Source organism: Larimichthys crocea, chromosome XIII (genome assembly GCF_000972845.2).
Source record: "Larimichthys crocea isolate SSNF chromosome XIII, L_crocea_2.0, whole genome shotgun sequence".
NCBI lineage: Eukaryota > Metazoa > Chordata > Actinopteri > Sciaenidae > Larimichthys > Larimichthys crocea.
Window position 1 is genome coordinate 48,282,382 of NC_040023.1, and position 23,262 is coordinate 48,305,643.

The 23,262-nt window shown below is 42.4% G+C and overlaps 2 protein-coding genes across 2 annotated transcripts; one reads left to right on the forward strand and one right to left on the reverse strand.

Annotated features, from left to right (window-relative positions):
• Window positions 1–438: 438 nt before the first annotated feature.
• itgb8 (integrin, beta 8) lies at window positions 439–17,410 on the forward strand. Its single transcript, XM_019262683.2, has 16 exons — window positions 439–1,129; window positions 2,206–2,291; window positions 3,920–4,091; window positions 4,176–4,282; window positions 4,628–4,767; window positions 5,113–5,278; window positions 6,051–6,209; window positions 6,655–6,750; window positions 7,113–7,205; window positions 8,273–8,413; window positions 9,879–10,299; window positions 10,409–10,631; window positions 10,741–10,844; window positions 11,930–12,046; window positions 13,976–14,142; window positions 15,128–17,410. The coding sequence occupies exons 1-16, from the start codon at window positions 1,036–1,038 to the stop codon at window positions 15,254–15,256; spliced, it is 2,415 nt and encodes an 804-aa protein (XP_019118228.1). The 5' UTR covers window positions 439–1,035; the 3' UTR covers window positions 15,257–17,410.
• A 608-nt stretch (window positions 17,411–18,018) lies between these two features.
• On the reverse strand, window positions 18,019–20,108 carry sp8a (sp8 transcription factor a). The gene is made up of 2 exons (XM_010752929.3): window positions 19,795–20,108; window positions 18,019–19,432 (listed from the first exon to the last, which is right to left on the reverse strand). Exons 1-2 carry the CDS (start codon window positions 19,813–19,815, stop codon window positions 18,203–18,205), a joined length of 1,251 nt encoding a protein of 416 aa, XP_010751231.2. The 5' UTR covers window positions 19,816–20,108; the 3' UTR covers window positions 18,019–18,202.
• Between the last annotated feature and the right edge of the window lie 3,154 nt (window positions 20,109–23,262).

A 23,262-nucleotide genomic window follows, 5' to 3' on the forward strand; every position in this document is an offset into this window, starting at 1 on the left:
TTAAAATGTTGGGTTGTTTAGTAAGTCTTTGGCTCCTGCTCAGCGAAGCAGCCGGCGAGGCGAGGTTACTCCATGTCATTGGAATCTGTGCACAATAGACCCAAACCCCCCTTTCCTCCTACTTAGCACCAGCTTGTGAACCCCTCTGCAAGAACTCTGGTTTTATTGACCCCCACCCCCACCCCCTTCTACTCCTTTTACCCCAACATCCATCCTCACACAATTTAGGTCCCCACATGCACACAGGAGCCCTCAGTGCTGTTAAACGGCTCCCTGAAGAAGCAATATAAACATCCGTGCTCAATTCAAGGCTATGTACTTGGAATGTACCCCACCGCAACTCCTTCTTGTGAACGCTATCCCCCCCTTCACTCTCTCTCTCTCTCTCCTTATTTGTCTCTCTCTCCTCCCTCTTTAACTCTCTCACCCCCTCTCTGATTCAGTGAGGACAGTGCGTCGTTGCCATGGCAGTACAGCGGTTTAAACACGGTCACTCTCCTGGCTTTAGTGTGGGATGTTCAGTCGGCATGTTGGTGCGCACCGGCTGAACGCAGCACTGACTTGGTGCTACGCCGTGTGTGTGTGTGTGTGTGTGTGCGTGTGTTTGTAACTCAGCTCCGCGCTGTCCCGGAGTGAGACTTCACCATCAGCTGTGAGACGAGGTTCATCGCTGTAAAGTACGCTTGGACACGTCGCACACCTGCGGCTGGACGGAAATAGATGGAGGAACTTGCGCCGCAGCCGCAGTCGCCGCACTCAGCCGATTGCTTCACCTCCTCTCGTGGTCCACGGGGGAGCGCGCTCGTAAGCTGATTTAACCCGGGGGATGTGAATACCTCTCCGGGATTAGAAGGTTATTAGGTGAACGACAATGCCCCGCGGCTCGGTCCTGCACTCCCGGCTATTGTTCGTGCGGCGGTGGACGCACGGTGCCCGGTCTCCCCCGGTTCAGTAGCTGTGCTACAGCATCTGCTCCTCCTGCGCCTCCTCCTCGCTGCTTCGCTCAGGTCGCCCTCCCGGTGTGGATAGGATAATATGACTTCTTGGCTCGGGACATACGGCAGCGTCCCCCTGTGTCTCCTGCTCTGCTGCTTGGTGGTTTCTCTCTGCGCAGAAGCCTCCGGTGCCGGTGAGTGGAGGCTCATTAAGGCCAATTAGGCCTACATCATATCCCTGCAATTAGCCCACATATTTGTATCTTGTCAAGACATCACTGCGCAACATCAGCCCCCCCTGACTCCCAGGTGTCTCATGTAATGGACCCCTCCTACATCATCCCTACTGAAGAATCATCTTCATGAGCGTTTTAGGGTCATATTTCCTGTCATTATCACATGTTTTAGAAGGACTATGAAGTATTCATTCACTTTTGAATGGAAACCTGTAAACCCACAATCAGGGAGCCCACTGGAACAGCCCACAACACACCCACCTCTTGTCTGAGCATGTATTGATCAGTTATAATTAGGGGTTTAAAAGCTTCACCTATTCAGGAGATTGCCAGAGGACAGGAGTGCTAATTGGGTCACAGTGGCTTGCTGTTAGTGATGGACCTGCAGCCTTTTCTCTGTCCTATATTCCAGCCCTGTAGCTCACAGAAATGGCTCTGGAAAAATTGGATCTCAGCAGATAAATCACTTCAATGAATCATTAATCCGACTACATACAGCCCCAGGTCCTTTCTGCCCCCTTTGTCACCTCGTAATAATCTTCAGCTCATATCTTTGCTGTATTTTTCTGCTAACGCTGCATAAAAGTATTTTTGCCCTGAGTGATTTGTCACAGTGTCACTTCACATTGCTTTTGTGCACATTAAGCGTTTGCTGATTGACTCATGATTAGATGTCCTCCTTGTGCGTACGTGTGGATGTGTGAGTGTGCGCAGATGTGAGAAATGATCCATTGCACCACTCCAGCAACTCAAGCACCTGTTTCCACACTCCCAGCCATTTCTCCACCAAATGACCGGCTGATGCGTACTGGATAGCCTCATATGGGATGCTAAGTGGTGCTTCCATCATCAAAAGTGTGCATGAGATCTTTAACTATCCACAGGGGCTCGGCTGCATGGCTAATGAGTGTTGACACACACATTCTTTCATATGCTAATCACAGATTCTTCTCCTCGTCTCATTCCTTCTCCATCTTTGGCTGACTGTCTCTGTTTTCTCTGTCTTTCTTTCTCCTCCGTCTCTCCTCTTCCAGGTGACAGTGTGTGTTGGTCTCCTGGTGTCACTTCTTGTACAGAGTGTCTCAGACGTGGACCACAGTGCGCCTGGTGCTTCAAGGAGGTAGGAATGTGTGTGTTTGTCTGTGATGGAGCTAGAGAGACAGAGGGAAAAAAGAGAGAACGTGGCAGACATTCAGCAGCATTCCTCAGATGACACACACCAAAGCTTTGATGCCTCCACAGATGTGAATATAATGTGGATGTTTGAGCTTAGTGGCTTGCCCTTTGACCTATGTGAGACTGCGTGTGTTTCCATGCATGCTTTCTCATGTGTCAGCAAGAGACAGAGCCACTTTCTATCCATGTGTTTAGTCTAGGCACTCGCTCACACATATCACTGCATTTCTCTCAAAGTGTGCATCCGCCCGTCTTTCCATTCTGGGTGTCTATCTCATAAAGAGCCCACCCTGAATCAGCTTTGAGAAGCTGTAAATCTCTTCCAGAGCCATCGCCAGTCACAACACTCAAATAAATCACACGAGACAATCGACATGTGTGTGTTTACAGACTTCAGGTGCTTTCCCACCATTTAAACCCTAATCCTAACTGACATCATTAAGTGGGGCTGGGCTCACTGGTGTGTGAAAGCATTTAAACACCACCTCTCTATGCTCCTTCACACACAGAGTCAAGTAAGCAGGTACACAGCTTGTGAATATGTTTGAGGGCTTAGGGGCAAAACAGTGTAAGGAAAGTCCGGGGAAGTTGCTGTGACACTCTGGTTTTGGAGTTGTTACAGGACAAATTATACCCACAGGGACAGCCATAAATAAACCAAATTCAGTATAGTTTTCAGGTTCAGGCCGTGGTCACATATTCAGTTACTGTTACTGTTTTGTTCTTGTGCTGTTTCTGATTTAAAATTTGTAGTTATTCCAGCTAATTGAGCATTGATTTTCATTCCTTATTTGCATGATTTTGTTGGTCATGTGACACTCTTTAAATGGACTCATAGCAATCAGGCTCATGACATTATGTAAAAAGGCACATTTACTGGACTAGTGTTATGTTTCCAGTGCTAGACACAGAAAGCTGAAGTGCCAAAGGTCATTAATCCACTCCAAATCTGTAAGGCATGATGCTGTTGTACTGTTGTCGAGCAACTGGCTATTGGCAGCGGAGGGGTCATTTAGAGCAAGATTCATTCAGTGAAGTTATTCCTAAATCATATTCTAAATAAGAAAAAGCCAGTTGGAGCATCTCTTGTCTCTATCATTAGAAAGTAGATCTGGACATGGTTGAGTAAACACAAAGAGGACACCTGATATTATAAACTAATGAGTAATTTTAGGATCGCATAATATTATGGTAATGGTTTTCATCAGTGTAACTACACTGTGAATCAGTAAAACATCATAAAAATGACGAAGCGAAAGCTGAGTAATCATGAAACCGTTACAAATGTGCTATGTTGTTTTCTGAGAAATGAGCCAAAGACCTTTTAACTTTGCTCACGCTGTGCTCTACAGAGAATAGAGATTAGGAAAGTGACTCTGATGTGCTTGTGTGTGTGCTCATGCATTTATAAACTGATCCAGTGAGCAAGAGCATCTTTTTCTGTGCCTCGTTCATCTTTTTTATTTTGTTCTCTAGATCGAAAACTGCACTTAAAAAAATTACGATTAGAGGGGATGAAGGGTATTTTTCATTCATTCCTTTTTTTTTTTTACCTTGTGTGACTGACTCTAGGACTTTCTGGATGGGACGGGCCAGAGCCAGCGCTGCGACCTGCCAGTGAAGCTGCTCAGGAGGGGCTGTGAAGCGGAGTTCATGGAGCAATCAGAGATCAAGGTGGAGGTCAACGCCACCATCAGCAGCACCCAAGTGTCACCACAAGACATCAGTGTCACCCTCAGACCAGGTATGTACCGTCTAAGAATAAAATAGTGGCTCTCTGACTGATGTTTAAAATTAATTAATGATATCTTTGTGTGTGTGTGTCCAGGTTCAGAGGCCAGCATCGTAGTGGCTGTGAAGCAGCTGGAGCGTTATCCCGTGGATCTGTACTACCTGGTTGATGTATCGGCGTCTATGCAGGAGAACCTTGATCATGTAGGTGTAGCTCTCAGTGTTCCGCTCAGTGAGTCAGTGGTGAAGTATTTCACTTGTTTTTCTTTAAAGGAAAGAGAGTATTTCCAAGGCTTAAACCAAACTTTTTTTACACAAGCTTCTAGGTTGTTTTTAACATAGTTGGGGGAAAAAACAAGTCTTATAAACACAGTTACATTTGGCATGGGAATGAATTTACTTCAATAAGGAATCTCTCTGTTTTCTTCTCTGTCTTCCCCTCTTTTCATTTCTTCCTCTAATTTTTTAATCTATTCTTTCTTCTTCTCTTCCTGTGTACCGTCCTTTACCTGCCCTTGGGTTTTCCTGTGTTTTTTTTTTGTGGTGCAGCTGAAGACAGTGGGCGTGGCTCTGTCTCTTCGTATGACGGAGCACTCTTCAGACCTTTGGCTTGGTTTTGGCTCATTTGTGGACAAACCAGTCTCCCCTTACATCAACGTCCATCCCTCCAAGATCCACAACCCCTGCAGGCAAGACACAGAGTTTGCTGGCTGGATTATTGATGGCTTTTTTGTGTGTGTTCTCCATGTACTATAGCTCATTTCGTGAATTTTCTTGCTACTTTAATTTTTCTTCTTTTACTGAGACTAAAAGGGTGGTGTGGTGATCTGAGTGATTAATTGTAAATGCATTTCAGGAAGCTGCCTAATTTTGTGTGACTCAGGCAGAGATTCGTCAGTTACGAGGGGGCAACATTGTTTTGATGAAAATCTGCCCTTGGAGACTCAGACAGGCTCTTGAGGTTAATTTGTCTGGTGTTTTTTTTTCTAATGTTGCAATTAAAAACTTTCTGGACTATTTCTGTCTGTCAACAGCGATTTTGAGATCCGCTGTCGTCCAGCCCACGGCTTCCACCATGTCTTAAGCATGATGGGAAATGTGAGCGAGTTCACGCGTGTGATCAAACGTCAGCGCATCTCCGGAAACATGGACACACCTGAGGGAGGACTGGATGCTATGCTGCAAGCTGCTGTCTGCCAGGTGGGTATATACAGATTCAGATTCAGGCTCACAAATGCTAAGTGTGTGTGCAACAAAGAGAGTTACCAACAGACTTTAAGATAAGATTTTTTTTCAGTTTACTTGAATACATTCAGGAAAATGAGGTATAGGCCCAATAGTATTAGTAAGTCAGTATGCTGGTGAGAGAGGCATTCATTCTGGGAGTAGGGTAGCTCTCTAACTCAGCATTGGATAATACCACTGGAATCCCACTAAGTAATGATAACACTGCTGAGGTATGGGAGACACATACACACAGAGTTGCTTATACTATGGCTGCAGGAGGGCCGTGAGTCACGCTGTGCAGGGGTCCTGAGTAACCAGTCTGCGGGGAAACACCACAGTGGTCATAACTCTAGAAATAGACTCTCCATTATGTCAAGGCTACTTATAAGCTCACTGGGTTTCCTAAAATATACATGTGCACACATACAGAACCATGTTTTTCTCACACTCACTGACGACTCATAGACATAAAGGAGACTCTGTGACTCGTGGAACTAATGGGAACTAATGTAGTTCAGATGGGTAAAACGTTTGAATTAGCAGTTTCTTACCACATGTGTAAAGCTTTCAAATATAACGCATATTTCCCACATAAGTCTGGTGTAAATGTTGCTGACTAGTGACATAAGTGAATCAAAATGAGAAAAACAGAGCACACCAGTAAACACTTTGTCACTTATCTCTGATGAGTTCTACATCTTTCTGATTCAAACACATTACACAATGTCCTCTCTCTGTCCTTTAGAGAGCAGTAGGTTGGCGACCAGAGGCCAAGCGTCTGTTGCTCCTGATGACCGACCAGCCGTCTCACCTGGCCCTGGACAGCCGGCTGGCAGGGATCGTCACGCCCCACGATGGCCTGTGTCACCTGGAAAACAATGTCTACACAGGAAGCACTCAGATGGTGAGAGGGGCAGGAAACATGTACTGGAAAGCCAGGCTTAAAAGAGCTGAACCTTTTAACTGGGCATTCAGTGCATCTCAAAGTCCACATGGTCTTTACCTTTGGACAGAGCAACATTAAATGTTTCCCTCTGTTTCCAGTCTTTGTGCTAAGATAAGCCAGCTGGCTTCTAGCTGTAGCTTCATATTTACCATACAGAGTAATATTAACCTTCTTATCTAACTTTTATTTCCCCAACTGCACACTAATAAGGACTGTGTACTCTATTATTTGCACACACTTGGATTGTCAACCATGTATGGACATCAAAGTTGATAGTTAATCATAGATTCCAAAGGCACATTGTCATTTTAAGATCATACAACAGAAAACTGTCTACTAATAATAGAAAACTTAAGCTTGATTTGGTAGATTGTATTGAGTTTGTTGGGTGTCTCGTTTTCAGGACCATCCCAGTCTGGGTCAGTTGTCAGATAAGCTGCTGGAAAACCATATCTACTCCATCTTCGCTGTGGAGAAGCAGCAGTACCAGTGGTACCAGGTAATCTCTTCCACACAAGAGCATATAACAACATAGGCCTACAGTAAGTGAGAAAACAACAACAGAGTAGTTAAGTCAGAGATAAAACAAAAGAACATGCAACAACAACAACAACAGTAAATATATTGACATGTGTGCGTCAATGGCAACTGCTTTATCTCACCTCTAGTTTCTTTAATTTAACTATGTAATCAATCATATCGCCCCAGACAGACTTAAACCTTCCATATGACCCACCTAAAGGTTTAAGAGCATCTTGAGCCATAGAGATGTGTTAGGGGCAGTTTTTCCAACAAGGGGGAAGGGTTAAAGTTAAAAGCATTGAAGTATTTCTCTTCTTTTATCTCTGTTTGCTTCTTTAGGAGTTGGTACGCCTGCTACCCGGCTCCTTTCTGGGAAAGTTAGGCCTCTTCCAGGCTCCAAACCTTATCGAGCTGGTGGTTGATGCTTACAAGGTAAAGAGCCCTATAACTTCTTTATAACTTCTTTCTCATTTCAAATTCTGTTGTCCTCCCTTTGGTAAATATTCACCCTTTAGACAAGAAAGAGAAAGGCAGGGACAAGTGAAAGGTTAGAAAGAAGAGAGCAGGAACACAGCATGAGCTGAATTCATAAGCCCACGCAGTTATTAGCTCAAAAGTGTTGAAACATAAGTCTGCTGATCTGTTAAGGCAACATGAACACACTTTTCTGTTAGCCTTGTTTAGTCATAAAAGCTTACTTAATTCCTGTGTGCAAAAGGAAGGCCTCTAAATCAGTCACACTATTACTATTTATCTTTTGCCGAGTACACACGCTTGTAATGCAAACTTAAAATCTGAAGTTGGGAAAACAGAAGATTGGAGATGTTTTTGATCACCAAAGGCCTAACGAAACAGAAAAACACTGACAAGAACAGGAGGTTATGAAAGGGTAAGGCCTCATGTGTGTGTGTTTGTGTGTGTGTGTGTGGTTCGTTCAGTTGGCAGCAATCTAGGCTATAATCTTGCCTCAGGCACAGCACTCCATTGTTTGCTTCGAGAATCTGCCGAATCCACAGATCTGTGTGCACAACCACGCATGTGTGCAGACACATACGCAGACACACACATGCATGCATACACAAGCTGCGGAGCTCAGAACAGAAGCTGGCTTTATAATAGCTATCAGATCCCCACGGAAACCATGTGTCCTAATCAAGGGATGAATACAAAGATGCTATTTTTGGTCCCACCTCCTTGTTCCCATAAACCCCCCCATGTTTTTCAGAATGAAAGAATGGACAACAATGAGGGCTTTCTGGGGACATGTGACAACTTTAATTAATCACACTTTCCCTTTCTGTCTCTCTTACTGGCACTTGCCTCATTACTTTACATTTCGCGCAGATTATATTCATTAAAATTTTAAGCCCCCCCTGATAGCCTACTTCCTTTTCTCTCCCTCGCGACCAGTATAAGACATTGGCTTATGGAATATGTTGACCCCAGGTGTTAAACTTAATGTTGCATTTTCATCTCTTTCATCTCCTCACTACATCCAGAGGTTGTTGTCAGAGGTGGAAGTATCAGTGTCAGTGGAGGACAAGGCAGTCAGCAGGTACTGGGTGTCTGTATCACCTCTCTGTCCTGATGGATCCACCGCTAAAGGCCAGAGCTGCTCGGGAGTGCAGCCTAACCAGACGGTAACCAGCATACCTTCAGTTTCGAACTTAGCAAAATGTTAGTGTTTATGTGGGAGGATTAACTCCCAGATGTCACAGCATATTTATTGGTTGTATTGGATTACTTTGGCACATGCAAACACACTCTCCCACACACACACAACACTGAGCAAAAGATTTGGTAAATAATCTGAGTTAAGCGGATTACAGGCTGTGTTTAACAGGAAAACATTTCCATGTGATTCCCTGACATTTCTCCCCTTAAATCCTTATCTTGCCTAGCTTTTATGCAAATAGGACATTTATATTTAGAAATAGGCCGTTGGACATCCACTGCTCTCATACCTGTTCCAAGAAAAGCCACTGCAGAGATCTCTTTTCTGTAGAATTTCTGTAGCAAACCGAAGCGACCCCCTTTTGGTACTATTCAGAACATTTCCAGTACGTTTGGAAATATTGTTTTAAACTGCTGATGAGACTCCTCTCCATAACCTTTTGGGACTTGTCAAACACCAAGATGCTTATTCACTGCTCGACAGTTACTTCTTTGTACAAAGGACTTAAGTTCAGCCCTTTAATCCATGAGTGGATTTAAGTGGATTTTGGAAAGTACCCACATTTACCAGAATGGTGATAAAGATCAAGAACATAGGGCCCACATAGATTCAAAGCTTTGTTATGCACAATTTTCCACCCACACCAACAGAATAAGTCTTCAGGTTCATCATGTCTCATTTAGAACTTTATCATCTTATTATAGATTGCTATGACTAACTCTATCATCTTATTATAGATTGCTATGAGATGTAGTTTCATGTTTCATTCGTCTTTGTAGGCTACTTAGTTTCTTTGGAACTGTAGAGGCTCTCTAAGACAACAGCAGACACAGAGAAAAACAAATGTTGTTAGAGTGTCAGACATTAATCTCTGTAGTTGGTATATGTTATAGCCTGTCTTGAATGTCTGTCACCCAACAGAAATAAGCGATAACATATATTATGTATCTATAGATTTAATGTCAGGACTGGGTGATTGTAGTCTGATATGATATGTAGCTCTAACAATGTCGAATAAATCTAGCCATTTATCTACCAACAAGACTACAACCATGCTAGCAGCTCTGAGAGGTTGTGCTCAGGCACTGTGGTATACTGAGTAAATGCCAACATGCTAATGTTTGGCTTTACCATGTTCACAGTGTTAGTTTAGTCTTAGCACTAAACACAGTTTAGCTCTGCGGGTGTATTTTTGGATTAATTGAAATTTTGACCTGATGATGTAAAAAAGTCAGGGTATCACTAAAGTTATTAGGATTCATCCTCAGGGCACTATGCATGTCTGTCTATTCAATAGTAGTTTAATCTAGGCCAAAGTGATGAACCAACTAATTGACCTCCATTGCCATCCATGGAGCCACTCTGCTTTAGCATGTCTAAAAATCACTTAAACATCACTGAGATATTCCCTTATTTATCTTCCCATGCAGGTTTACTTTAACATCACTATCGGCCTACGCTCTTGTCCTGAGGATGGTGAAGATGAAGATGTAACAGTATTGGTTCGCCCTGTGGGTTACAATGAATCCACTGTTGTCAGGATCCACTCAAAATGTCGCTGCAGTTGTGGACCAACAAAGCAGTGCAATGATGACAACCAATCACCATGCAGTGGAATACAAGACAGCCCCAATCAGGAGCAGTGGCAGGGTCACGGACTAATTATGGACTCAAATAGAGATTCAAACTGGAATTGCAGGGCAGATGGGACTGATGTGGACTGCAGTGGTCGGGGAGTGTGTGAGTGTGGGAGGTGTGTGTGTGATCAGAGCAGGCTTGGGCCAATATATGGGAAATACTGCGAGATGGACGACTTCTCCTGCCCGTATGACGGTGGACTGACGTGTGGAGGTGAGGAGGGCGCTCTTCAAAAAATAATCACAAGATCAAATCAAAAAGTCATAAGATGAGTCCACATTTTTTTTCGTTTACGTCTCTAACACCCTTTTTTTCTTTCCAGGACGGGGTGTGTGTGTGTCAGGTGAGTGTGTGTGCGATGACGGCTGGACAGGCGATAGCTGTGGGTGTACCGTCTCCACAGCAAGCTGCAAATCAGCCAACGGCTTGCTTTGCAGCGGGCGGGGAAGATGTGTGTGTGGCATGTGTGTGTGTGACGACCCCCAATACTCTGGAGACTTCTGTGAGAGATGTCCTGCTTGCCAAAGCTCCTGCCAATCATACTGGTACTTGTCAGTTTTTGTTTGCTACCACAAAGCATGATGGAAACTCTTACAGAAGTGATTATAGTCAAAGCTGGCACTGATGTACTCTGTTTCTGTCTCTGTCTTTCAGGGAGTGTGTGGACTGCCACCTTTCTCATGGTTTCGCTCAAAAAGAGGCAGGACACTGCAACAGCACCTGTGCCCCATTGGTGGGCTACATGGATGATGTATCAGGTACTGCCAGTTTAATCAATAGAGACCATTTGCAGTTTTGTGGATCTGAGGAAAGTTGATGTAACAAAGGGGCTTTGATGGGTTTTAGTTATTTTTTATTAAATGTATGGACGCTATTTGGGCTTCAGCTTCTTATTTACCATTTAACTTAGATCCTAAAGAGTAACTTAGCACCTGGTTGTAAAGCAGTATCATCTTTGGTGTAAAGTTTCAAGTCTGTTGCACGTCACACCACACCACACACAACCACGCCCAACATTGATGTCATGGTGTATTTATACACTTTGGAATACACCATGACATCACTGCAGCAACATGAGTCAAAGGCTCTGGATGTCAGCAAAAACTCAATTTTCAGCTAGTGTTTAGTTGCTCTTTAAACCTGTATTAAGTATTTGATTATTTTTCGACCTTTGCAGGCAGAATGTAAACACAACACTCACCTTTTTAATATATATATATATATATAAAGCTATTAGCAAGCAGTTAGCAAATGGTTGCCTATTTACTCATCCAGCAACAACAACAACATTAGTATTCATTTGGAGTCGTGTTTCTGACTTGAATAATATAACCTCCAATATGCACTCTCCTTTTAGCTCCCCACCACCTCCTGAAAAACTGGCGTTATCAGTTAATGCTCCACAGCTAGTCCCTAACTGTGTGCTGTTTGGTGCTGGGCAGGCAGTCTACAGCAGGTTTAGCAGAGCTTTTTTTTTTTTTTTTTTTTTTTTTTGCTGAAAACAGCTGCAATAACACCTGAACTAAAATGAGCTCAAAAAGACAAAAATGCTCTGTAGAACTTATGTAGAAAGGAGGACAGACTGCAGAGTCAGGTGATAATTTTGTGGATTTTGTCACTACCTCTTTCATTGCTCATAGCAATTTGATCCATTGTTACAGCCGTATAAAAATATTGATGAGTGCAGCTTTAAGGCAGCAGCAGCGCAACACAGCAGATCTCTTGTAATTCTACTCTCATTGATTCTTTTGTTTTTAGAAATCCTGGAGGATTTTCACTGAGGTTTTGTAGCTTAACATGCCTGGACTGAACAACATCTCCCTCCCTCTGTCTCTATTCTCAGGTCAAGCAGAGGAGATGTGGATTCAGTGTATGTACATCAGTAATGACAGCTGTCGCTACCGGTTTCAAACGAGCTCCCGTTCTGGTCAGACCCAACTTCACATTAGCAAAAGACCAGGTATAATGTCAATACACACACACACACACCACACACACACACACACACACACGTAAACACATGCCTTCATTCGAGGTCACTTCCGTTGCTACCATTGCTGCACTACTGCACCCTGGTGTATTTGAGTCAGCAAGCCTGCTGTCAGTGTTACAGCTGTATTTCACATTTCCCATCTGTTCCCAGCTCACATTCTTGATTTCCACAGCCATACACACGTATGCAAAAAAAAAAAAAAAAAACCCACACGTACACTCACATACATAATTTAAAACCCACAGGTTTACACATGCCCTGGGTTACACACACACACACACACACACATTACTGCACATCCAAGTGTTACAGTTCATTCCCGCCTTCCCAATTTTTTGGAACAGCACTCCTCATTGTGCGTCCCCCCCCCCCACCTCCTCTGACCCCATCACCCCCCTCCTCCCTCCACCCAACGGGACACTCTCTTCCTGCTCACGCCCACTCCTCCCGGGTGCAGCAGGAGCCAGGTCTCCATGGTAACCCTGTTACAAAATGTCATAGCACTCTTTGGGCTCTTTGTGTTGAGCGATGAGCCCGTCATCCACACATGCTCCCCAGCAGATTCGTAGCCAGCTGACTCTTCAGTACAGCACCGCTGGCACAGCTGCCGCAGATGTGTAATTTGTTTGTGTGAAAAGTAATAAGTAATATATAAGTAGTTTAATAGTAAGTATGTTTACTCAAGTATTGTACTTAAATACAATATTTCTGCAGCGAACTTCTTATATATATATAATATAATATATATATATATAATAGTATAGTATATGTAATTATATAATATATTTATGTACATACTTTTTAATTTATACTTTGACTTCATTGGTCATTAATTATTTTTACATTGTGCATTATTAATTTAGAAAAACATATTTTTGTGATGTTGCATCCCCCGTGTGCAATACCACTGCTAAATGTGGACGGTTGTACACATTTATTTGTTCTGATTATATTATTTATGATCGAAAATATGGAGTCGACAACTTTGCTAACAGTTAAACCTCAAGCAGGAGCAACAACACAACACAAGACATAGCAGCTAGCTGATATTGCTTACTAGTCCAACAGCAAGAAGCCTAGCTCCGCAACTGTTTTTATTTCACTACTATTGTCCTTAGGCTTCTTGCTCAGTCACTGTCTTTTTCTCTTCTTAGCTTCCTCTGTCAAAGTCCCCTTAGGTGTTTTCTCCTCTGACATCATGTTCATCAGAAGTTGCTGAGCCTGGTTACATTGCCCATTTACCCAGTTTTGGTATGATAAACGGCTCCGCGCCCTGGGCCTGAAAACCTCTTCTTCCCAGTGCTCCAAAACACCTGTGGTACAAACACTAACACTCCCCTGGTGCTCGAAGCTCATAGCCCCAGCAGCTCAGCTAACAAACTGAGCTAACATGAGCTAACAGCAGCTATAGCTGGCAGCATTTTACTTTACTGTCCATCAGGCTCACTGAGAATTGATGATTGGAGTGAAGGGAACTTTTTTTTCTCCATAAAATATGATCCACTTTTACCAAAATGAGTGAAATAGTTGGTGGTGTGTGACTTAGTGCTGTGAAGTGTTACCTGGTGTCCAAAGTAACACAGTGGGAATGAAAGACACTATTCACCTAATTACACATCAATACACTATCAAAATGATTAAATGTGTTATTTATTGGTATAAAAGTTATACAATGTTGCTCAGGAACTGAATACTCAGCTGTTGCTCAGGTATGTCTATCTTTGTGAGGACTAATTTGAGTTTTGTCATTATTTTGTCTTCTTTAAATGGTGGTTTGAGGAATACGACTGGATTGGTGTCCTCAAAATTATAGAAGTAAACACCTGTCTTTCATGCAGCACTCTCGTTTCTAAACTTTTTATCCATCACAATGAAACCTTATGTTTGCGCCCACAGAGTGCGGCAGCAGCAGCAGCCGGCTGGTGGGAACATTTCTAAGTGTGTGTGCTCTGACGGTGCTGTGTGGCCTGGTGGTGGTTGCCGTGTCTCGGCTGCTGTTACAGAAGAGAGACAGGTCACCAGGGGGCACTGCTGAGGATGGAGGCTACCACTGCACCGAAAAAGTGAGCTCTCAAAAGTCAAGTATACTATATAGGCGATGATGACAGCAGGGTTTTAATTGAATGGAAGCTAATGTGTCCCCGGAGCCCTCAGAAGCATTACGGACCCCTTAAATCTTTAGAATGTTTTTGTTAATGGGTACCGTCTGCTGAAACCTGGAGTAAGAAATCTGAGTCTGCTTTTAGAGGTACAGCTGTATTTTACATTTCCTCTCAACTCCCAGCACACCATCTACAATATCCAGATTTGTGACCTTACAATGATGTACAGCACCTTCGAGAAGAAGGAAATGATGGAAATTTTAACATGGGGGGATTTTCTGGAGATATGTTTGTCTGACCTGTTTGAATTGCTTATAAGTGTTTAACTGTGTAAAAACTAATGTATCTGTTTTGGTAATATTTGAATTCAGACGTTGCAGATGTAACATGATGCTCTCAGGGGAAATCTTGTACATATTTATATTATGTGGGAGTTTTGCAAGCTGCACACACTTCCTCAACGTTTACATAATGTAACAAACACTTCTTTTTCTACCTAGTTGGATCTGCTGATATTAAAAGGGGTACTCCACTGGTTTTATAAGTCAAAGTCACTTTATTAGTCACAGTGAAAACAGCTGTATAATGTCTTCATCAAGACTGGGAAATATCAGACAGGTGACATCACTTCTTGGATGTAGTGTTGATATTGTCAATAGACAGTATTTTTAGCCCTCACAAGACCAACTTTTCAGTTATGCAAACATCTTGAGTCCTAAGCACTCACGAGATGTAAACATCCGCAACATGAAACAAAACATGCTGTTGAGTTGCATTGTGGGAAGTGTAGGATCCTGTCTTTTTGGAGAAATATAACATTTGATCTCTCATGATTCCCCACATAAGAAATGCAACGCTAAATCGAGTTTTTCTGTATACATACAATACATATCTACAAGTGTATGTGCGTCGCAGTTACTTACCGTATATTTCTGTCACCCTTCAGGACCTGTCGTACATCCCCACAACCAATGAGAAGACAGTTACTTACAGGAGGGATCGTCCACCTGACCGCTCCGTGGAGATGCACATCCAGGTTTCCAAGATGCCCCTTGGCGACCCCTGGCAGTACTAGGCAGAGGTCAAAGGTCAAGAAGAAAGTTGAGTAGAGACATATAGAAGGAGAGTCAACTTAAGGCTTCTTGTCTGCTGCATAACCTTCATAAAACTTCAACCAGCTGTATGTGGAGACTGTGATAATGGTAGATTAAACTCTGAAACCTCCATGGGATCACAATTGTAAAATGAACTGACCAAACCCTCATAGACTGTGTGACTAATGTGGCCAGTATCCTGGAGATTGATATGAAACAAAGAGCACAAATCCTCCACCTCTTTTTCCTCTGTAGCAGCAAGGAGGCTGCTCCGCAGAGTAAAGGGTGATCATTCCTCGCTTTTTAGCCATGCAGCAATTACTGCTCTAACTTATGGGTGTATGTGTGTGTGTGGTGTGTGTGTGTGAGAGAGAGAGACGGGGGGTACAGGTAGATGCATTTATCTAGGCTTCTATTTATGATTTTATAGTAAAAAAAACACTACATGTTTTAGGTTTATGTGATTGTGTGATGCTCCAAACTGTGCTTTCTCGCTGTCTTGTCTGCCCTCCTGTGGCCAGATTGAGGTATGACATGTTTTTTTTTTTTTCCCATTACTGACCTCGGCTGAATGTTCGTTGGGATTTAGTTCATCAGGCACACCAGTGACTCTGGATGCCTTTTTATTTTTTTAATCGGATTAGGTTCATAGAGATGTGTGGCATACATTGCCTTCTAGTGTTTTTCAGTGCATCTTTATTGCATTATGTTTTTGGTAACCAATCAGTTGTGTTTAGTGTTTTATAGTATGTTTTATGGCATTTTTCTATCATGATAGGTGAGAATATAGTTTCATATGATTGTCTGTTGTTAATAATATGGTTAAACTTGCACTAGAACAGTTGTTTTGCATTATACTACTGAAAACTGTGGTAGGCAGGAGAGCTTTACTGGAGGGTTTGAAATCAATGGTTTGCTATATGTTGGGCATTAGAAGGCATGTACACATTAAGAGCATTTGAAGCTAATGTAACACATCCACAACACTGGAATAACAATGGACTGAAAATTCATGTTAAAAAAAAAACAATTAACTGGAATAACTGTATGATCAAATGCCTGTACACAATGCCACTATAACAAAAAGAGTGTCTGCATGCATCTGCTGATAATCGCAGAGTCATAACTATGGAGACTGACAAGTTCAGACTGAAACTAACTCCAGTACAAAGGTACAAACCAGCTCTGAAGGTACTGAGATCAGAGGTGGACATACGCTCCTCACGCACTAGATCCTCTGGCTCCAGAGCGCCATTTGCATGGCATCTTGTGAGACTTTCGCTTGCCTTGTTCCAATCCTGTTCCTCTTTTTTTAATTGTATTTAACACACTATTGTTTACAGCAATACCTGCTCTATTTTACTGTAAGTCAGGAACACTAATTATTATTTATTGTGATTTTCTCCCCTTTTTATTTATGTATGTGGGATTTTATGATAAGGCTACTTGAGTTTCAGGTAGTGAGTACTGTTTGTGTTCATGAAGAGCGGTCTCTGTCTCTCTATAACTATGAGAATAATTCAGCAATAAAATAACAATCATCTCATGTAACTGGGCACTGAGCTCGGGGTAACAACAGCACTTTTCTTTATAGTTTTGCTGTCAATTAATGTAATTAGTTGTGTAGCATTTTCATCACAATAAAATGTGCACGTTTTTTTTTTAATTTTTTTTTTTTAAATCATTTCTTGAGTTGTTTAGTTTTTGTTCTGCACCAACAGATTTATGTTGTAGGCCACTAAAAATGTAGAAACTTTGTCGGGCCTAATGCTTGTTAATGTGATTAATTATTATTATTATTATGAAAGGGTCGACAAATATCAAGGAAGTGCAACATACAGAGGCGCATTTGTGAGCTAGCACATGCACATAGTGAAGGTTTTCATTTCAGCTGGTATCTGGAAAAGATTTGGCAAAAGTATGTTATGATGCAACCAAAACATGAAGGTGTGAGCAGCCCATGTGATTCAGTAAACCGGTGACTGCACAAAGTGAACACTAGGTGGAGATGCACACAAAGGCAACTCTTAGTATTTGAAGCAATAAGCAATCACATAAAGTGTGTAAAATACACTATTTGATACATTATAATTCTTTGTCAGCTGTGAAAGGTAAAAAGTAAAAATATTTCAATATTCTGATCAAGTAAATGTCTTCTTCTTTTTTCTTTTCTTTTTTTTTTTACCCCAACTCAACTATATTTAAGTTGAGTAAAATGTGTGGTTTATTTTATTTAATGGAGCATGTCTGTAGTAATTGTTTGCTCCAATGTACATTTAGCCTGACAGCACAAATTAGTTCCAGATGCCTGATATATATATATATATATATATAAATATATATATATATATATATTGTTATTCATTTTAATTTGGTTTAGAATAGTCTAGACAACTTTTAAATTTGTAATTCTCCGGAAAAAAATACACCTAAGTCATAAATTATAATATACATGAGAGGTGTAGGCTAAATGAAATGTCTAACGAGAATCGAAAATTGTCCCGTTTTATTGGTCAGTTTAGTTATAATCGTGATTTACAGATAGAGATAAATCATACGAATTTAATCTTTCAACCAAACACATTTTAAAATACCCTATAACGATATGCAATAATCTTAAATTAAAATTTAGCGCGATGATGTCAGGAAATAGCCCACAGAATGATTCAACAGAGCACTCCTGAACAAAAGTAGATGTAGAATAAATTAGGCGCTTATAACATGTCTTCAAATAACAGTCTGATTAACTGTAGAGTAAAAATTTATTTTTAAAGAAGGCTACAAATAAGATAGATGAGGTAAAGACACAGTGTTCATCATAAAGTGCCATTTGAGTTTTTAGGTGTCCAATAACACACACTGCATACAGGCTGGTACAGTGTCATCAAATGCCCACGTGTTGCTTTGTTCCAGTTTTTCTTTGTAAATTATTCCACCGCACTCTGGCCCTTCGTGCCTTGGACAATCTCGCGCGCTTGTAGCCCCGGAGACTGGCTTGGGCTACCGGAGAGGCTATTGTCCGTGTCGCTGCTCCCTTTCCCGAGTCCCGGTTCTCCGCCATCCTCTGAGCCATCTGCGTTGTGCGTCCTGGTGTGCTTGCTGAGGTGGTCGGAGCGCATGAACCGTTTGTGGCACACGGAGCACTCGAATCGCTTCTCCCCGGTGTGCGTGCGCAAATGCCGCTGGAGCTCATCGGAGCGCGTGAAGCGTTTCCCACAGAAGAGCCAGTTGCAGACAAACGGCCTCTCCCCGGTGTGCCAGCGCAGGTGAGCCTTCAGGTGAGAGGTCTTGCCGTAAACTTTACCACAACCCGGGATGTGGCAGCTGTGCAAGCCCCTCCGTCGCGGGCTCGTGCCTCCTTGGCCAGGGCTTTCCGCCTCCTGACAGTTCGGACAGTCGCACGTGGCTCTACCGGAGTAGCGCCGTGATGAGGAACGGGAAGATGCCGGGAGAGAAACAACGGGGTTTCCTGTAGCAGGTGTCCCCGTTGTCGTAGACTCTGCGTAAGGAGTCGGCACAGGTGGTCTGAAGCCGTCAAACAGGTGCTGTGTGGCGGGGAGCAGGTGCTGAGAGGTGGCGGGGCTGAAGGCAGAGCCATAGTCAGTGCTGTAGCCGTTTAGAGGAGAGGGTAACCCGGCCGGGTTCTGTGTGTCCATCCAGCTGGTCCCTATGTCCCACCAGGCAGTGGACGCGTTACTGACATCTCCCATGGGCTTGAACCATGACTCATAGGGATGCGCGTGCATCCTCGGATATATTCCAGCTATGCTCTCCACAGAGGAGGGGAACTTGGTCAGAAACATGGACCGCTGTGTGTGCGCGGGGTCAGGAACACTGTTGTCTGATGGCACAGCGGTCTGGTACATCGAATAATCATTTCCAAAATGAGAATGGGCAGAGGTCACTGCGAAAGCGCTGGAGGTCTCTGTCAGTCCAGTCCCGTTACTCCTAGAGACTCCAGAGGGGACCCCGAGAGATGTGAGGCACGCACCTAGGTTGCTGGTGCCTGGTGCGCCTCTTTTCCACGGGTGGAAGCCTTTGACGGATCCCGGGGCTCCATCAGAAAGAGCAGGGGAACACGACGGGCTGGGGTCACCGATTCTGCTGCAGGTGGCGGCCAGCATGGCCAGTGGTGTACTGCCCAGGCGGGGCTCTTCCTTTTGGGGGAACACACAGACATTTTACGATCAGAGCCATGGCTAAACATGGTGTGCGTAAAGACGCACAAAACAGCCTGTAAACATAATGTGTGCGTGCAAAACCTCCTCTTACATTAAAGTAATGTAAATTAATAACGTGACAAGAAGTTTCAGAGAGAATGGAGGTGTATACAAGAGATTTGTCAGCTTACAGAACTTTTTCATATTAGGAAACACAACACACTACCGTAACTACAAGCATTTTAACGTAGACCTACACACAGAGCCCTGTGTATGAATATTAAAATCATAATACACACATATTTTAGCAGCTTCTTGGATGTAAATGTTATATGAAATACATAGGAATGTAAACTTACCCCTAGCAGCGTAGCAGCCATGTCCTGTGCTGTGATATCTTCCTCCGTGTCTGTGCGCTCGCAGGGACTGGATGTGTTTCCTCTCCTCGCCGCTTTTGTAGTTGTATCTTCTTCGTGGCTTTGAAGTGGCGCTGAGAGCCCGAGGACCAATCAGAGAGCAGTCCCTAAACATCTGCGCTCGAGGACGTCGTAAATTTTTAAAAGTCAGGTCTCGCGAGTGGCGCGCTCCAAATTGCAACAAGCAGGAGACAACATGAAGAAAAAGATATTAAATTTCAAGTGGTGATTTTTGACCAGGACAATCAGAAATTAATCAGAAAAGGTGACTAACATGGCCACCACTAGCTCCAGTAACAGTTATGTTGCTGCGCATGTGATTGCCACTATTTGGTTAATAAATAAAGCCGCATTTTTTTTTATCAGTTTCTTAACCATGTGCAAAAAGTTTTATCACTGTTGATTTATTTATTTTCAGAGCTCAAACACTGCAAGTCTCCATGAAGCATGCAAGCAAAAAAAAAAGTGGACAAAATACAAGAGCTCTCAACAATCCAGATCACTGTGACGCTCAATTCACTTTAAATATGTGTGGAGGATTTGCACAATTTAAAAGGTCGCCACTTTAGGACTGTTTTCGGGTAAAAAGGAAACTACACTTTAAGGTCTTGAATGTTTAAAGCCAGCTGGCCTGATGTGACAGGCAGAAACGCTTTGTTTCATCCTGATGTTGTGAAGCCATGCAGAGAGGGAGAGAGGCTGATGAATGAGAGGCTGGCCCGGTCCGTCCCATCCTGTCCCTGGGGCGTTTCCAGTCAGCCCTGGGGGAGGGAGGGGAGGACACCACCACTGCCTCCTCAATTTCATTTCATTCAACACAAAACAAACGTTGGCTTTAAAAAAAAACACATCTCTTCCTGCGCTTTCCTCAGTTTTATAAATCATTTAAATACACATAAGGAATGTAAAGTAAATAGATAATTCTATTCTTAAATCATGGATGGTTAACCAATATGATGACTCACACCCTAGAAATAATCCAGAATGATCCTCAGCCTCTTAATATATGAGCAAAACCGCATAGGTAGCATTTCATTTGAATTTCAAATTTAATAAAACAGTAGGATTTAATCCATTCCCTTCATTTGTTTGGTATTAACTGCTTCCCTGCTCTTTCTTCATCTCCCTTGTTCTAGGAGCAGCCTCAATGAAGTCAGCTGGACACACACAGACAAAAAAAAGTTAATCACATTCTTCATCCACTCAACACCTCCACACCACACACCAACCTGACATGTGCTCCAGGTGATTGATAGTGAGGAAGATTAATTTTGGTGATGCTATGCAAAGACAAACAGTTCACTCCATCAAAGATGCTCAGATTTTTAAAAATAGTTTTAGGACATATTTTTCAATAGGTATTAAAAAAATGGGTGGGGTTGTAGGTCATGTACTGTATTCTATATTGTTTTTAGGGGCTAAAATAAGATAAATTTAATGTCTGCTGTACAGTGCCATTACATTTTGCACTTTGGGAACAGATTTTGCCATTGCACTTGTTGCACTTTGTGCCACGGACAACTAAAGCAAGGGATCTATGTCAAAAGGAAGGTATCTGGTCAGATAGCCACAGCCTTTGGCTAAAAAAAATGTACTTTTTTTTTTATTATCTGTAAATGAAAAGTATCAATTTTGATTACCTCACATCTCTGTAATTCAGTTTATTAGCCATCGCCAAATGAGGCAGAAGCTAAATCATGATGTTGAAGAAAACCCAGTTAAACGCCTGCTAAAACTAACTAGCTCAGCAAATCCAAATATAGATGCTGTTAGCTTTTGACTTTAGTGGAATGCATACGATTTGGTGTGGTTAAACTTTCTTTAACGTTCTTAGATGAAAAAATAAAAAATGTGTTAAGTTAATTTATTAAGTTAAATTACTATTTATTAATTAATAGCAGGACAGACTGAAACATAGCAAAACAGAGATACATTAAATGGACTATAAACAATGAAAACAAAGATTATTTTCTGAAACAAGGTGGAAAAAATTTCCCACTTACATTCTGCATTCTTATATGAACCACAGACAGAATACAGTATCTGTATTTTTAGTGTATTGTCCAGCTTTATAGCCTTAAAGACATTACAATCTTTAGATTTGTCACAGTTTGCCAGCCAGACAAAAAAACTTTTAACCCTTTTCACTCAACTTTACTGCTTCTGTAATTACTGCTCTCTGCCTTTATAGGCCAACACAGTCCACAGTAGTTGTTACCATATCTTGAAATTTAAATTTGAAGATTTTAAAGTAATCAATATACATCAATAAACATCAATATATTATGGTCTTTTTATGAATTTGGGTGGCACACTAATACACACCTCCCAGCAGACAGGAGAAAATCACAGGGTTTCACGCTGCCGGGCCCTGATTTTCCCCCACAGCCCGAGGCATGGCCGTATGCACAGGTGGAGTTTACAGTAGGCCATCTTGCCATCCTCATGAGCCACCCAAACAGCTGTCCCTCTTTTAGATGCATTCTTTTCCCACACTGAAAGTGTGTGTGCGCGTGTGTGTTGTGTATGTGTGTGTGTGTGTGTGTGTGTGCTTTAAAGGCCCCCAATGAAACCCTGTCTGAGCCTCAACCTGTTCCTTTAGCAATGATAATGACCACATTATCACGCGCCATCGAACGTCAACAAAAAAAGATTGTCGTGTGCTTTCCATTCACTTTGTGGGCACTGAGACAGAAAAGGCAGAAAGAAAGGAGTGAAATAAAGATCTGGCACTTCTCGGGGAGAGGGATGGGTGAAGTATTTTATTTCTCCTTGGTGTTTTCCTCAGCTTCTCTTTTGTTGTTGGAGTATAGTCACAGTGATCCAGAGGGCAGGGCAGCCATCTTGTTCAGCTGCCCTGCTGAGACAATTAGCAGGAGAATCAGAGAGTCAAAAGACAAGCTGCTAAACATGACACAAAAAATATTCATCACAACCAGGGGGTAGGCCAATCAATTCCTATAAAGGAAAGGAAAAAAACAGAAAGGTTGCAGATTCTGTGCATTCCTGTGGTGACAATGTAGCTGCTAGGTGTTAAGATCCATGCTTTATCTTATTAGTGTCCCCATGAAGTCAAAATTAATATCAAAATGTAGAAAATTAGGGGGGTTATCACATATGTCAGGTGCTATATGTCACTAGATAAAAACAAAACAAAAAAAGTCACTTTTAAGGTATTTGTCATGATATAGTAGAGTTAGTCATTTCCTGAAAAACAATAAAATTGATGACTTTTCCTGTACTCAGTGGCATTAATATATGCCGCTGAGTACAGCAGCATATATTTGCTATTTGCAATGCTAAAGCAGTTAACTGCTACTTTAACTGATGCTGCTGCTCAGTGAATCTGCTCTTAACAGGCAGCAGAACTGGGCACAGCACCCGGGTTGGACTAGGTTAGAGTAGTGCCAC

Coding starts and splice junctions, on each gene's coding strand:
- itgb8 (XM_019262683.2), top strand. CDS start 1,036: ATGACTTCTTGGCTCGGGACATACGGCAGCGTCCCCCTGTGTCTCCTG. Junction 4,283..4,627: donor TGCAGGAGAACCTTGATCAT/GTAGGTGTAGCT, acceptor TTTGTGGTGCAG/CTGAAGACAGTGGGCGTGGC. Junction 8,414..9,878: donor GAGTGCAGCCTAACCAGACG/GTAACCAGCATA, acceptor CTTCCCATGCAG/GTTTACTTTAACATCACTAT.
- sp8a (XM_010752929.3), bottom strand. CDS start 19,815: ATGGCTGCTACGCTGCTAGGG. Junction 19,433..19,794: donor TGGCTGCTACGCTGCTAGGG/GTAAGTTTACAT, acceptor TTCCCCCAAAAG/GAAGAGCCCCGCCTGGGCAG.